At 53.8% G+C, this 13,547-nt stretch overlaps 5 protein-coding genes across 5 annotated transcripts; 4 read left to right on the plus strand and 1 right to left on the minus strand.

Moving 5' to 3' along the window:
• Positions 1–15: 15 nt before the first annotated feature.
• Positions 16–2,548, plus strand: BDW74DRAFT_188375 (Zn(II)2Cys6 transcription factor; the record flags this gene model as incomplete). The annotated part of the gene is made up of 5 exons (XM_073731705.1): positions 16–59; positions 110–238; positions 314–959; positions 1,008–1,347; positions 1,397–2,548. The coding sequence occupies 5 exons, from the start codon at positions 16–18 to the stop codon at positions 2,281–2,283; spliced, it is 2,046 nt and encodes a 681-aa protein (XP_073586875.1). The 3' UTR covers positions 2,284–2,548.
• Positions 2,549–4,506, plus strand: BDW74DRAFT_97637 (uncharacterized protein). Its single transcript, XM_073734212.1, has 2 exons — positions 2,549–4,058; positions 4,124–4,506. The coding sequence occupies exons 1-2, from the start codon at positions 2,814–2,816 to the stop codon at positions 4,343–4,345; spliced, it is 1,467 nt and encodes a 488-aa protein (XP_073586876.1). The 5' UTR covers positions 2,549–2,813; the 3' UTR covers positions 4,346–4,506.
• Positions 4,507–4,825: 319 nt separating this feature from the next.
• Positions 4,826–5,176, plus strand: BDW74DRAFT_174846 (uncharacterized protein; the record flags this gene model as incomplete). Its single annotated transcript, XM_073728148.1, has 2 exons — positions 4,826–4,940; positions 5,010–5,176. 2 exons carry the CDS (start codon positions 4,826–4,828, stop codon positions 5,174–5,176), a joined length of 282 nt encoding a protein of 93 aa, XP_073586877.1.
• Positions 5,177–6,228: 1,052 nt separating this feature from the next.
• BDW74DRAFT_97631 (uncharacterized protein) lies at positions 6,229–6,681 on the minus strand. Its single transcript, XM_073734211.1, has one exon. The coding sequence runs from the start codon at positions 6,599–6,601 to the stop codon at positions 6,350–6,352; it is 252 nt and encodes an 83-aa protein (XP_073586878.1). The 5' UTR covers positions 6,602–6,681; the 3' UTR covers positions 6,229–6,349.
• Positions 6,682–9,164: 2,483 nt separating this feature from the next.
• On the plus strand, positions 9,165–13,194 carry BDW74DRAFT_146937 (uncharacterized protein). The gene is made up of 2 exons (XM_073723448.1): positions 9,165–10,070; positions 10,125–13,194. Exons 1-2 carry the CDS (start codon positions 9,365–9,367, stop codon positions 12,470–12,472), a joined length of 3,054 nt encoding a protein of 1,017 aa, XP_073586879.1. The 5' UTR covers positions 9,165–9,364; the 3' UTR covers positions 12,473–13,194.
• Positions 13,195–13,547: the final 353 nt, after the last annotated feature.

The following is a 13,547-nucleotide window of genomic DNA, read 5'->3' on the forward strand; positions in this document are numbered from 1 at the left end:
ACTAAATCACACTCGATGAGTAGCCGGGGACCAAGGCGCCCGAGGCGGCTTCTGGCAGCGTGAGTACTTCAGACCATGTCCGCGACTATATTCTAATACCTTGTTGTAGCTGTCTTAGATGTCATGCACAAAAGATCAAGTGTTCTGGAAAACCGCCATGTGAGGCTTGTGTGTCTACAAACAGGGCCGAAGAGTGCGAGTTTCCTGCCAAGGAGCGAAAGATTCGAGTAGAAGAAAGGTTAGTACGACAATCCAATCGAGATCAAGGCTGTTAACCTATCAGTTATCTTAATAAACTCGAGGAAGACAACAGACGCCTGCGTGCCCTTGCCACTCGAAGCCCAGCATCAAGAAGTGAACAAAACCTCGTTATCGACAACGGCGACGATGATGAATCCCCGCCGTTGTCCAAGGAGGAGAGTAACTTGTTTAATCCTCTGTTCGACAGACACTCTGAGAACCCAGTCCATGAACGGTCTCTAGAACCTGGGTTCATAGGGGAAGCATCATGCGCTGCTTTTAGCAATCGACTTCTATCGTGCCTTGATGACACTTACACTCCGTCCACGTCCGGCTTATCGAACTATCATCGCCTCAATACTCGAGATCAAGCACCGATGCATCAGGGTGCAGCATTTCCTGAACGGATGCATGTCAAACTATTGTTGAATGTTGCGCGGCGGTTTATTGGCAATTATCACCCGTTGTTCCTCGAGGTGACTTTCATGAAGGAGATCGATGCTGTTTACAGAAGAGAACTGATACCGTCAATGTTGTGGCTGTGCAAGTTCTATGCACTCATAGCTTTAGGAGAAATATACACACAAAGACGAGGAGTTGGCGACAGCAACAGAGTCCCAGGAACCAACTATTACGTCCAAGCAGTTCAGTTATTGCAGGAAAACCAGGATTATTACGAAGAACCCTGTCTGATGCAGGTGGAAGTCATGACCCTTTTGGTAATGAACGATCACCCCTACAGTAATGCGCCTAGCTAATGACGGCAGGCATGGGCATCCCAAATCCTTGGAAGAATTAGAACCGCTTATTGCTATAGTGGAATAGCCATGCGACTCGCCCTTAGCTTAGGGATGCATAGATCGGCAGCACGACATATCACTTTAACCCCGGTCGAGCGAGAGAGCCGACGGCGGACGTGGTGGGTACTCTACTTTTTCGATCGGTTCTCAGCATCGAAACTCGGCCAGCCCATCTCCGTAAGAGATGAGGATATAGACGTTGAAATGCCAAGTATGGATGGCCTGACGAGAGAAGAGGCGGCCGAATTCCTGGACCCCCGAAATCTCGTGATCAACATCAAATTGGGTAGAATTATTGGAAATATCTGTATGTGCAAGAGCCTCTACAGCTTGGTTGCTAAGCTAATTCCACTCAGTAACACAGATCTACGGCATACCGAAGGCCACGAAAGGACTGTATATCAATCAAGTACACAGTATATTAAAACAGCTCCGGGCATGGCACGATGAGCTACCGTCCGACATGCGTGTTAAAGAGAGAGGCACGCCTCGTCCCGTTGCAAGTCTCCATCTTGCATACAATCAATGCATTATCCAAACTACCCGACCCGTGCTACTTCACCTGTTCAAGATGCAGTTTCAACTGGGCTCTAAAGCACGAGACGAAGTGACACCACGTCAAAGCGTCTCATCTATCACTTTAGCCTTGGCTGAGAGTTGCGTCAATGCGGCACAGGCATCCAGTCATATCGTTGAGGGTCTTTTCTTGGATGGATCGATAGCTACATTTGGATACTGGGACGCGCACCATATTTTCTCAGCAGCGATGATCCTTATCATGTCCGCCATGATGAAGCCAGCGGCCGTCAATTCGGACTGCCTCGAGACGCTACTGAGTGTTTTACGGTCTTTAAAAAATGACGGGAACATTCCCGCTGTTGATTTCTGCGAGAGACTGTCACATATCCAGGCGCGCGTATCGACCTTACGAGCTATTGGTCGTTTCGGAGGTGCCAGTGTCGACAGACCTGCAAATAACCAACCATTAGCAGGATTCGAAGGAGCACCTGCTGCCACGGCAAGCCAAGACCAACCGCTTCATACTCCTATTAGCATAGATGACGCAGAGAGAGGACATGCCGAAGTCTTCGGCTATGACAATGCTGACGTCCTCGCAAATCCTCTGATCGGCAGCTTTTTGGACAGGAATCAAGTGCAGTGGATGGATAGCTTATTCGCAGAGGATGGGACGCTAAAGGAGTTTGCTTCGGAGATCGAAGAGCAGTTCATGTTTGGATCTTGATGCAGATCTCTAAGGTATGGAGCATGACATTTTATGACCTTACTATGACCTACGAATTCTGGAGGAATGCCGCAGTTGCCGATACTCTTTCGTTTTCCAATCGGCAGCTGTATGTTGCCACACGCTTATCGCATAATAATATCCGAGTTATAACGGTCAGCCATTATGCCGGGTTGTTATTGCTCCAAATCACCGAGATTGAAAGAAGATGATACGATGATTAGATAGATATGGTCGGCAACTCGCAAACTGCCGACCATCCTCCGCACCATCGGCAAGTCCTTCCCAGACCGAGACGACCCACGTTGATGCTGGTCTTAACCAATCTGGGTTTGGAGTCGTGGAGCCCTAACTTCCTCCCCCATGAGATCCTGTTACCTGATAGAATCTCCAGTCGCTGCATCCCGCCCATTATCTCGTGTTATCGATCCGGGGTATCTGCAGATAGAAGCCGGGGGTCCATAAAACGACCATGGCCCTCCAACTTTCTCACCCTCGTTCTTTGCTTTCCATACCACTGACTTGCCACCATGTCCGACTCTATGTCCGACACAATTCCCAACAAGGAGGTGGATGAGCAGCAACGCATTAACCATGACATCCCCATCGACCCGGTCGCGGAGAAGGCCTTGCTCCGCAAATTAGACAGATGGATAGTCCCCCCCGTCATGTTGCTCTACCTACTCAGTTTTCTTGACCGTGTCAACATCGGAAATGCCCGTTTATATGGTTTAGAAGAAGATCTCGGCCTAGAGGGCGATCAATACCAAATTGCCGTCTCTATCCTCTTCGTCACCTATATTCTCTCAGAGCTCCCCTCCAACCTCGTCATCAAGAAGTTCAAGCCATCCCGCTGGCTTGCTTTCATCACCACCGCCTGGGGCATCGTCGCGACTCTCACGGGTGTAGTCCAAAGCTACGGCGGCTTAATCGTCTGTCGCATCATCCTCGGCGCCCTGGAGGGCGGCTTGTTCCCCGGTCTAGCCATCTACCTTACCTGCTTCTACACCAAGAAAGAATACGCTCTCCGAATTGGCTACCTCTTCGTCTCGGCCGCCATTGCTGGCTCTATCGGCGGTCTCCTCGGCTATGGCATTGGACACATGGACGGTGTGGCTGGTCTACGAGGGTGGCGCTGGATCATCATCCTCGAGGGGATCCCCACTTTCCTCCTCGGAATCTCGATCTGGTGGTGGCTAGCCGACACCCCAGACACAGCGCACTACCTGACCATGGCCGAGCGCGAGCTCATCGACGCCCGCATGTGCCGCCAAATCGGACACACCAAGTCATCGGATCAGATGCACAAGGCCGACGTCATCGAGGGACTGAAAGACTGGAAAATCTGGCTATTTACCATTGGGCAATTCGGCGGTGACACCATTCTCTACGGATACTCTACTTTCCTTCCCACTATCATCAAGGGACTAGGCGATTGGAGTACAGCTGAGGTCCAGGCGCTTACGATCCCTTGCTATGCCCTCGGTGCAATTAGCTATATCGTTGTTGCTTGGTTCTCAGATCGCACGCAGAAGCGCGCCGTGTTCACTGTTATTTTCGGTCTCACTTGTGCGGCTGGATATGCGATCCTTGTTTCGCCGGCACCTGGTGGTGTCAAGTACTTTGGCTGCTTTCTTGCTGCCATGGGTTTATATGTGATTGTCGGGCTGCCGCTTGCGTGGCTTCCTAGCAATACGCCGCGGTATGGAAAGCGGACCGTTGCGACGGGGCTGCAGCTCACTATTGGTAACTCTGCGGGAATTCCTGCTCCATTCGTATGTTCTCCCTAAATTTATATCACGTCTGTGAAGATGAGACGCATGCTAACTCTGTGATCCAGCTATACAAAACCAACGAAGGACCCCGGTACATAAAAGGCCACGCCGTGTCCATGGGTCTAGTCGCCATGTCGGCAATCATATATCTACTTTTCTGGGCATGGTTCAAGAGGAAGAATGAGCGGAAGAGGAGTGGAAAGGAGGATTGGCGCGTTGAGGGTATGACGGAGGAAGAGGCGGAGGAGTTGGGCGAGCATAACCCTCGATTTATGTACACCTACTAAGTGTGATTGTCTTTAGCGTTGGACTTATTTACTTAATTGGGAATCTAGATATTCCGTGCCATTGTTTGTATTAATCATGGTGGTTTTCTGCTTTTGTGGTTGTTTAACTGAATCGAGGATGTGGATGGCAAGCCCTAATTTCAGTCATCCTGGAACCACCTCATCAAGATCTCCAGACATACTTCATTATATTGCCATAGAAGCTTCCAGGGAATATACCCTGAAAAAGTCTAGAGCCTCCTCACGACGTAACTCGCATTCCTACCTATTGTTATAATTTCCGAACTCCCCACATTCCAGTCAACCCGCAAGGCAGGAAGAATGTATGCACCGTATAAACAACCCAACTCACACCGGAGTAAGAAGGGCAAGCATCGTCAGGTCTTTTCATTCATCTCTTTCCTCCGGGGCCAGTACTGTTTTACTCTGGGATATACGGACTTCTTAAACCTAATGCAACCGCCACCCACAACTACTAAAATGAAATTCTCGACCATCCTATACAACCTTACCCTCCTTGCAGGCACAACCATCGCCGCAAAAACATGTACGCCTAGCTTCGACTACTGCGCTGACGAGCTGATTCAGAATAAGGGTGCGCTACATCAACCCATCCAGCCCCGTCCAACCACAAGTTCAATGCTAACCATATATTTCTGCCTAGGCTTCACGGAGGCAGACCTCAAAGCCGCACTTGCGGGAACAGAGTTCGCAGACACGGACGTGAACAGTATTCTCTATCACTGCACGAATCCGGGGGCAATTGGGCATCCGAAGTTCTGTGCTAGTGGGTGTGTGGATTCGGCTACGGAGGGGAGTAAGAAGTGTTAGGCTTGGTGACTGCGTCTATCTATTTCATATACCTTGGCTGGAAAGGGAGCTTGGGATGGGAGGATGGTATTGGATGGAACCATAGAGAGAGTTGAGCGAGCTGTGTTTGTATAGTACCGTGTTGGAAGGAGGAGCAGTGTCCCCAGACAATTCATCCGATCCACGAGATCAAAGATCTATACGTTATGCATGGCGTCTGAAAGACTGAAACTGGGAAAGCCGATATAACATTCATTCCGGAAAGGTCTGACTGGATCGCCAACAGCCTAGTTTTGCTGAGAGGCCTGAGGATTCTGCCCATGGCCGAGAGACTTCGTTTTTAGTGGATGCCTTGTCAATCGTAAGCGGACATGGAGACTCTGGGGACGCGTGGACAGGGGACGTGTCGATCGAATCTCCTCATTCCAGTTGTTTCATCCCCTGAAAGACAGTGTATACCCTAGGGTACATAGCATAAGCCCTAAGTGAAGGATAGTCTCCAGCGGTTGTAATCCTACCTAACCACGCTGACTCGTGACGCGCCGGGCAAGAGACAAACCGCCAGATCAGCTGGCCTCCGCACTGGCAATGCGCGTCAGTCCGGCTTATGTATGAAGTATGCAAAGAATGCAACAAAACCAAAGGAGCAGACGCCCTGAACGCGGAGTCTCCTTTAGGCGTCACCACTGCAGGCTTTGGGCGAGAGAGCTAAAATTAACCAAAGGCCTGGAGACATGGTGGTTACGAGCTTTAGCCGGGTTGTTCGGGCCATCCATGCAGCGGACAGTTTGCATGCACAGACGGCCAGTTGTCGGCTGCCATCTATAGCACGCCTCACTTTGTGCGAGGTGCCAGTGCGGGCTTTCCTTGATGATCTGGGCAGTGGACTCGAGGTGGTTGATGCTGATCAAGATGATTCATGGCGATTGCCATCTTGCCCCTTTTCGACCTGATGGTGTCTGAGATCTCCGAGTCCAAGGTCAGACGTGAGTCACGTAGACCTCAAAGAAGAGCAAGATAAAAGTCGGTGGACGTGCGGTGAGGCAGTGGAGACTCCGAGTGTGGTCTGTGTGGGCGATCGACGTGGCGAGCGTGGAGAAAGCGCCCACTCGCTTTCCTGCTCTTTCCACGCCCCGACCAACTCCATCCATTCTCAATCCGGAGATGCTGTACGATAATCGTCAAGTTTCATCGTCACTTTATCCCCCAAGCACCTGCAAATGCTCCATCTTTGTGCTCCGGATAATATTCGCCCCCAATTGACATGAGACAGCCGGAGCGAGAGCCCGGTTGACTCCACGCACTCCAGTTCGCCCATGCAGTCTGGCAGCTGGCCACCCAGCGGTCCCAGCCTCCTGTCGTTGGCCGAAACAGGTGGTGTTGGGCAGAGACCGTGGTGGGGAGATTAGCAGACTGCAGTATGCTAATGAATGCAGCATTCATCATCCAACGCTTAGAATAGGAGCGTTGAGAGCCCGATGCATTGTCCCGGTTTCTTCCAGACGTTCAGGTATATTGCCTGGTACCCTGTGAGAGTGTAGAGAACACAATGCATGCAGTTGCGGGTTGCAACAGAGCATCCTCTTCTGGTCTGACTCGTGGTCGATCCCACCTCACCGAATCGCCAACTGTTGGCCCAGCCTCTCCGAGGCCTCGGAGAGGCGACTGACAATTGTTACACCCCACTAAGTCCACGCACACTCGCCCAATGCCGCACTCTGCCTACTGGCCACTACTGCAGGCCTTGATGTAGCTATCATTGCACAATGCAGACCGATTGCACTTTGCAGCAATGCTCCCGAAAGAGGGGCCCTCTGCCTCTTGCCCAGTCGGCCCACATACATTGAGACGTGGCCCAATGAGACAACATGCCGTTGGGTAGTTCGTCCATGACACCCCCAATCTGAAGCCCAAATCTCGACGATTCCAGACAACTGGATCTCAAACGAATTGCGATACGTCGCCTCGCCTTGGTCTTCAACAGGGACCTGCGGATAGACGGGATTTCCGCTGCGTTTCTCTGCCCTTCGATCCAATAAGACTTGGACAGCTGCTGAACCCTGTCGTCCAGTATCTTTCTGCTCTCACATCCCAACTCACCTCTGTCTCGTCGCCTCATTCTTTTTTTCCTTTTTCGCAATCGACTGCTCATCTGCCACGCCCCTGGACCGACGATTACACAAGGGCCCGTGATCTGATGTCTAATTGATTTCTTATACTCACTTCCTCCTCGCCGAGCTCACACGAACCTATCATATTTTTAGGGGTGGCACACCACTCCTGACCACCCGACCCTTGCGATGGCCAAAAAGAAGGGCGGCAATAATAAGAAGAAGGGTAACAACGCCAAACGGGCCCCGGTAAACGACAACAATCTTTCCAACCCAGAGGTTTCCAATCCAGCTTCCGACCCGGCGGAATCCGAGGAACATGGGGTCCCCGATCCAGTATGCACAGCTCCCCACGTACAATTATCAATCTTTCGATAATCATCCTCAATTTCGTTATCAAACCTTCGACCGTTATACGGCTCAGTTTTCATACCATCCCGTCTCTGAGGATATTCTGACGAACAATAATCAGGACAACAAGCCCGATGCCGCGGATGCTGAGAAGGACCAGGCCCCTGCCCCAGATGCCCCTCCGAAAGAGGAATCAAGCAGTGAAGATGCGTCTTCGCCAGAAGCAGAAGGTACGCTACCTTTTCTTCTTCTTCAATTCCAGCTACTAATATGTATAGCATCTTCGGGTGCAACGACACCTGATACGGTAGAAGAGGCTAAAGCCGAAGGTGAGGCAGAAAAGCCCGCCGAAGAGGCCCCTCCAGAATCTACCGAAGAGAAGCCTGCCGAAGAATCAAGCGAGCCCGCCGCTGAGACGAGCGAATCAGCAGATGCCGCCCCTGCTGAGCCCGCTAGCGAGGAAACTCCAGCGGCAGAGCCTGTAGCGGAGGAAACTCCTGCTGAGGAAAAACCGGCTGAAGAATCAGCGGCAGAGCCCGCAGCGGAAGAAACTCCTGCTGAAGAGAAACCAGCGGCTGAAGCCGAACAGCCAGCCGAACCAACAACTACGGAGCCAACCGAGGAACAGCCACCTGCAATAGAGTCTCCTGAAACGGAAACCCCTGCAGAACCCGAGTCGACGACCGCGATGACCGAAGAGCCCGCTCCCGAGCCACCTGCGGAGGCAGAACAACCTGCTTCCACAGAAGGCGAGGCAGCAGATGCACCTGCCGCAGAAGCCGTGACCGTAGAACCCCCCGCGCCCGCCGAGGAGGAAAAGGCTGCACCAGAACCAGCCGAAGAACCTGCGCCGGAATCAGCTGCTGAAACGCCAGCCGAGACACCAGCCGAGACACCAGCCGAGACATCAGCAGCAGAAGAAGCCAAGCCCACCGGGAAGAAGAACAAGAAGAAAGACAAAAAGAAGAAGAAGAAGGGTGCGGCGGCGGAGCCTGAGCCTGAGCCTGAACCTACTCCCGAACCAGCAGAAGTGGACCCTGAACCAGCAGCGGAGACTAAACCAACGGCTGAACCCGAGTCAACAACGGAACCCGAGCCAGCAGCAGAGGCTGCGCCAGCGCCCGAGCCTGAACCAACAGCAGAACCTGAGCCGACAGCAGAGGATGCGCCAGCAGCGGAGCCTGAACCAGCAGCAGAACCCGAACAAGCGGCAGAAGCAGCACCTGAGCCGGAACCGGAGGCGAAGGCAGAAGAACCTGCAGCGGCCCCAGAGGAGCTGGCGGAGGAAGCTGCGCCATCAGGTGGAAAGAAAAAGAAAAAGGACAAGAAAAAGAAGAAGAAGGGTGGAGCAACCGAGTCACCCCCATCTGAAGCATCCGAACCTGAGCCAGCAGCAGCTGAATCTGGGCCGGCCCCCGAGGCAGCGGCAGAAGAGCCAACACAGCCTGAACCAGCAGTGGAAGAGCCAGCACAGCCCGAACCAGCAGTGGAAGAGCCAGCACACTCCGAGCCAACAGTGGAAGAACCGGTACATGAGCCTGAGGCACCGGCAGAACCGGAATCAGCGCCTGCGCCAGCTGCAGAACCGGAGTCAGCGCCTGCGCCAGCTGCAGAACCGGAGTCAGCTGCGGAGCCATATACACCTGCAGAGCCAGAGGCGGCACCTGAAGCAGCGCCCGGACCAGCAGAACCAACGCCTGAACCCGCAGCCGAGCCAGCGGCGCCCGCAGCCGGAGGAGGCAAGAAGATGAAGGGTCAGCAGTCTCCTTCTCCCGAGAAGGTTGACGAAGAGCCAGCTGCTGCTGTTCCTGCTGATATTTCTGCCTCTGACGCGCCTGCTGCAGCTGATGAACCAGCACCAACCGAAGATGACAAGCCTGCTGAAGAGCCGGCTGAGGAGGTAAAGGCTCCTGAGTCTCTTGAGGCTACGGAAGAGCCCACCCCGGCGGGAGAGGAAAAGCCCGCGGAACCCACTGAGGAGCCTCCTGTGGCAGCGCCAGCTGAAGAAGCTGCAGCTGCAGTGGTGACCGAGAAGGCACCCGCGGCGGAACCCAGCGAAGCTGAGGCTCCAGCCCAAGAACCTGCTGTTGAAGAAGCATCTCCCGCGGATCCGGTCGAAAAGCAAGAACCAGCCCCAGTTGTTGAGGAGCCGGAGCCTGCACCTGCACCGACGGAAGAGACGCCTGCTGTCGAAGCTACAGAGCCAGCTGAAGCTGAGCCAGCTGTGGAGGAACCCACGCCTGAAGTTGCAGAAACTGTGGAGGCTGCTGCAGAGCCAGTTGAAAGTGCTGAACCTCCAGCTGAAGCGCCGGCTGAAGAGGAGAAGCCCGCTCAGGAATCTAAAGAAGCATCAGCGGCTGAACATACCCCTGAGGTAGCAGACGAAGCACCTAAAGACGTAGTTGAAGAGGCCGAGCCCACACCAGCGGAACCGGAGAAGCCTGCCGAAGAAGCTGCTAATGGTATGTGTCATCCAATCACAAATCTATCGAAAATAACATGCTAACCAGGTAAAGAAGATGATTTTCCCGAGTGCGATCCTCTCGCAGCGTCTGATAAAGTCGATGCGGAGAACGAAGCAGCAGCGCAGCAGGCAGAGAGGGACGCCGAGCTAGAGGCAGAAGAGGCGGCTAGACAATCAGGCGAATTGATTGACTTCGATGACGCTCCCGGGACGCCAGCTGAAAAGGAAGCTGAGGCGCCTGTGGCTCCTGAAATGGAACCTGTTGCGCCTGAGCCTGAGCAGCCCGAGACTGCGGCTCCAGAGGCTGATGCAGCTCCTGAGGCTCCAGCGGAAGAAGTGGCAGAGGCTGCTGTTGAAGAAACTGCAAGGGATGTTCCTGAGGCCGCCGAACCCGAAGCTCCAGCTGAGGTGGAACCCGAAGCTCCATCTGTCGAGGAAGTCCCTGCTCCCGTGGTAGATGAAGCGCTTGCGCCTGCGGCCGAGGAAGTTCAAGCGGAGGAGCCTGCAGCGGAACCCGTAGCCGAGGAACCTGTGCCGAGCGAGCCTATCCCAGAAGAACCGGCAGTGGAAGTGCCCGCTGACGAGGTCAAAGAACCCGAGGCCCCAGCTGAGGAAGTTCCCGTCGTTGAAGAGACACCTGAGCCTCCAGCAGACGAGTCTCCCGAGCCAGCAGCGCCTGCTGTAGAAGATGTTCCTACTGAGGAGCCAGCCGCAGCTGCTCCTGACGCTGTAGAGCCCGAGAGTGCGCCTATTGTTGAAGAACCAGAGCCGGAACCCGAGGTTACCCGAGAAGTGCCTGATGAAGTTGCTGTGGAAGCGCCAGCTGAAGAACCGCCGGTCGAGGAACAGCCTGCTGAGACATCTACTGTTGAGGAACCGACTGTTGAAGAGCCTGCCGTTGAAGAGCCTGCTGCCGAAGAGCCTGCTGCCGAAGAGCCTGCAGCTCCTGTTCCAGCAGTGGAGCAATTCCTTGTGGAGGAATCCGAGGCTGAAGAACCTGCTGCCCCTGCAGCGGCCGAGGAACCCGCGCAGCCTATTGAGGAAACCTCAAGGGAACTAGACATCTCAGACTCTCCAGCCACTTACCTGGTTCCTGCTGCCGCTGTGGCCGCCGCTGCCGCTGCTTATGGAGCAACCAAATCCGAACATCCAGCTGATCCTATTGCCGCCGAGCCCGTCAAAGAATCGACCCGTGAAATCGAGGAAGAGTACGTCTATGACGAGCCCTCGCCTAGGACACTGGTACCCGACACTTCAGCCGAAATCGGGGGTGACGCACCGGTGGAAGACAAATACGCTTCAGCTCCCAGAGAATCCTTGGAGCGTGCCAGGCGCCGAAGAAGAAAGTCATACGTCGCCGACCCCTACGATGAACGACGGCCCTCCAAGAGCTCTTCGGAAGGACGTGAACGTCGACACGCTCAGCCTGCTCCTCCACCTCCACAGCCGCAGAAGACTGAGCCGCAGCGAAACAAGTTGAGTCAGCGATGGCTGGAGGCCCTAGAAGAGTCAAGAAGGCAATACGAAGAGAAATCTCAACGTGAGCTGCGCAAGCTTCAGAAGCTTGCCGCGGAGGAAGAAAGAGCGAAACGGCATGCGCGTGTTGAGCGAACCAACAGCACCAGGGACAGAAGCACGAAGGAGAGAGAATCCGTGCCCAAGGAGTCAGTACCGCGAAGCTCAGGAGGTAGCCGCGACGGCGACCGTGCACCATCCTCCAGACACTCTCAGTCGATTGTCCCCAAGCCGCGACATTTCTTGAAATATGTGCCATCGGAAGAGGAAGTTTCGAGCAATGAGCCACTTCCTAAGGTCAATGGCACCAAGGCTGCGGCGAACATTCCTGATATGCCGCGCAGACGCTCGTCCACTAGCCACCATTCCCATTCCCATGGCCACAGCCATCGTCATCAAATTGAGGGACGGCCCTCAATCGAACGATCTAGTGGCTCCCGTCGCAGCAAGGAGGAAGACCCTGCTCGAATGGAAGCACGGCCCACCACGGAAAGGTCCAGTGGTTCTCATCGTAAGGAAGAAGGCCGCACCCGGGAAGTACGTCCTACCGTGGAGCGGTCCAGTGGTTCTCGCCGCAGCAAAGAAGAGGATCCTGCTCGTGCGGAAGCTCGTAGGGTTCGAAGACAGTCCGAGGCGGTTGCTGAAGCGCGAGAAATCGAGCACAGTGAGCGAGACGAACGTCGTCCTGACCGACGGGAGCGGCGTCGTGATGAGCGTGAGCGCCGTGAGGAGTATCAAGAAGAGGCCCCTCGATCTCGAGGAGATGACGCCGAACGTCGTCGACATCGTCACCATCGCAGACGCGAACCCACTCCGCCGCCCAGTGCAGCCACCAAGCTCAAGGGTATGCTCAAGGCCGTCATCGCGGCACATTGATTTACGACATGAAACGAACATATGAACATACGACAATACTTTTCCAAACTATATGCATTATTAACTTTCTCTCTTCTATATTTTTCTTCTTTCTTTTCTTTTTTTTTTTTGCTTTACTCTGCATGCTTTGCATTCTGATTTGGATTGGCGATGGCAGTTAGCTGCATCGTGGAGGCATTTGCATGGAGCATCATACATCATATTATACATATCACCGGAGGTTCATGACACGGATCATGATTCATGACAATAGGAAACGCGCATCACTGGTGTCCTGCATTTGCATACTCGATATTCTTTTCTTTCTTCTCTTCTTGTGACTAGCTTAGGGTTTCACATTCAATTTTGTATCATCAGACTGCCATACTTCCGAGAATGCATTCTCACCCCTCCGGGCAATGACACAATAGATCCGGACTCTTCCCCGCAATCGAAACGGTCTAGAATTAGAAACTGGCAGCTGGAGCTGGAGTAAGGCATCAATGCAGGCGCCCATTCCGGGATCCCAATGGGGTTGTGCTGTCTTGGCGTCCGTGCTTCCCATGACGATGTTGTTGGATTCAGTATCCAGAATCCGGTCGCTATTGTTGCTGTGTCTAATGAGACATTCGATATATCTCATGCAGACTCTGTCATATCATCTATCCTCGTAACAATGACATTATCAACCACTGCTCATCCGCTGTATTGTATTGTGTAGTCATCACAGCCCGCCCCTGGCGACAAGAACACCCAGAACGGCCTAACTACGGAGTAAACAATGACAACCCCGCCATTGTGTCACAAATCAACCCCATCATTGAAGACCAGCCACGCCAGTTCCTCGAGAGGTAATTTGACAGATCAGAGGAGGCTGGATGGGCCGGAGATTCGATGGCCAGCGATGCGGATGCGGTGCGGCATGGGCGCCAAAGCCATGCCCCGGGCCCCGGGCTGACGAGGCGTGTTGCCCCCAGCAACCCCCAATCCCGCATCATGTTTACCTGCCTCCGCTCCGCTGCTGGCCACCCACGTCGCAGCTCTTGCAGTGGCGTCGGCAGATTGGTTCTTTGGTCCTCAAAGGCAGCCGGTGATG

The sequence above is a fragment of the Aspergillus multicolor genome (assembly GCF_047715735.1).
Source record: "Aspergillus multicolor strain CBS 133.54 unplaced genomic scaffold BDW74scaffold_4, whole genome shotgun sequence".
NCBI classification, from domain to species: Eukaryota; Fungi; Ascomycota; class Eurotiomycetes; order Eurotiales; family Aspergillaceae; genus Aspergillus; species Aspergillus multicolor.

Coding starts and splice junctions, on each gene's coding strand:
- BDW74DRAFT_97637 (XM_073734212.1), top strand. CDS start 2,814: ATGTCCGACTCTATGTCCGACACAATTCCCAACAAGGAGGTGGATGAG. Junction 4,059..4,123: donor CGGGAATTCCTGCTCCATTC/GTATGTTCTCCC, acceptor TCTGTGATCCAG/CTATACAAAACCAACGAAGG.
- BDW74DRAFT_97631 (XM_073734211.1), bottom strand. CDS start 6,601: ATGATGAATGCTGCATTCATTAGCATACTGCAGTCTGCTAATCTCCCC.
- BDW74DRAFT_146937 (XM_073723448.1), top strand. CDS start 9,365: ATGAAGGGTCAGCAGTCTCCTTCTCCCGAGAAGGTTGACGAAGAGCCA. Junction 10,071..10,124: donor GGAGAAGCCTGCCGAAGAAG/CTGCTAATGGTA, acceptor TAACATGCTAAC/CAGGTAAAGAAGATGATTTT.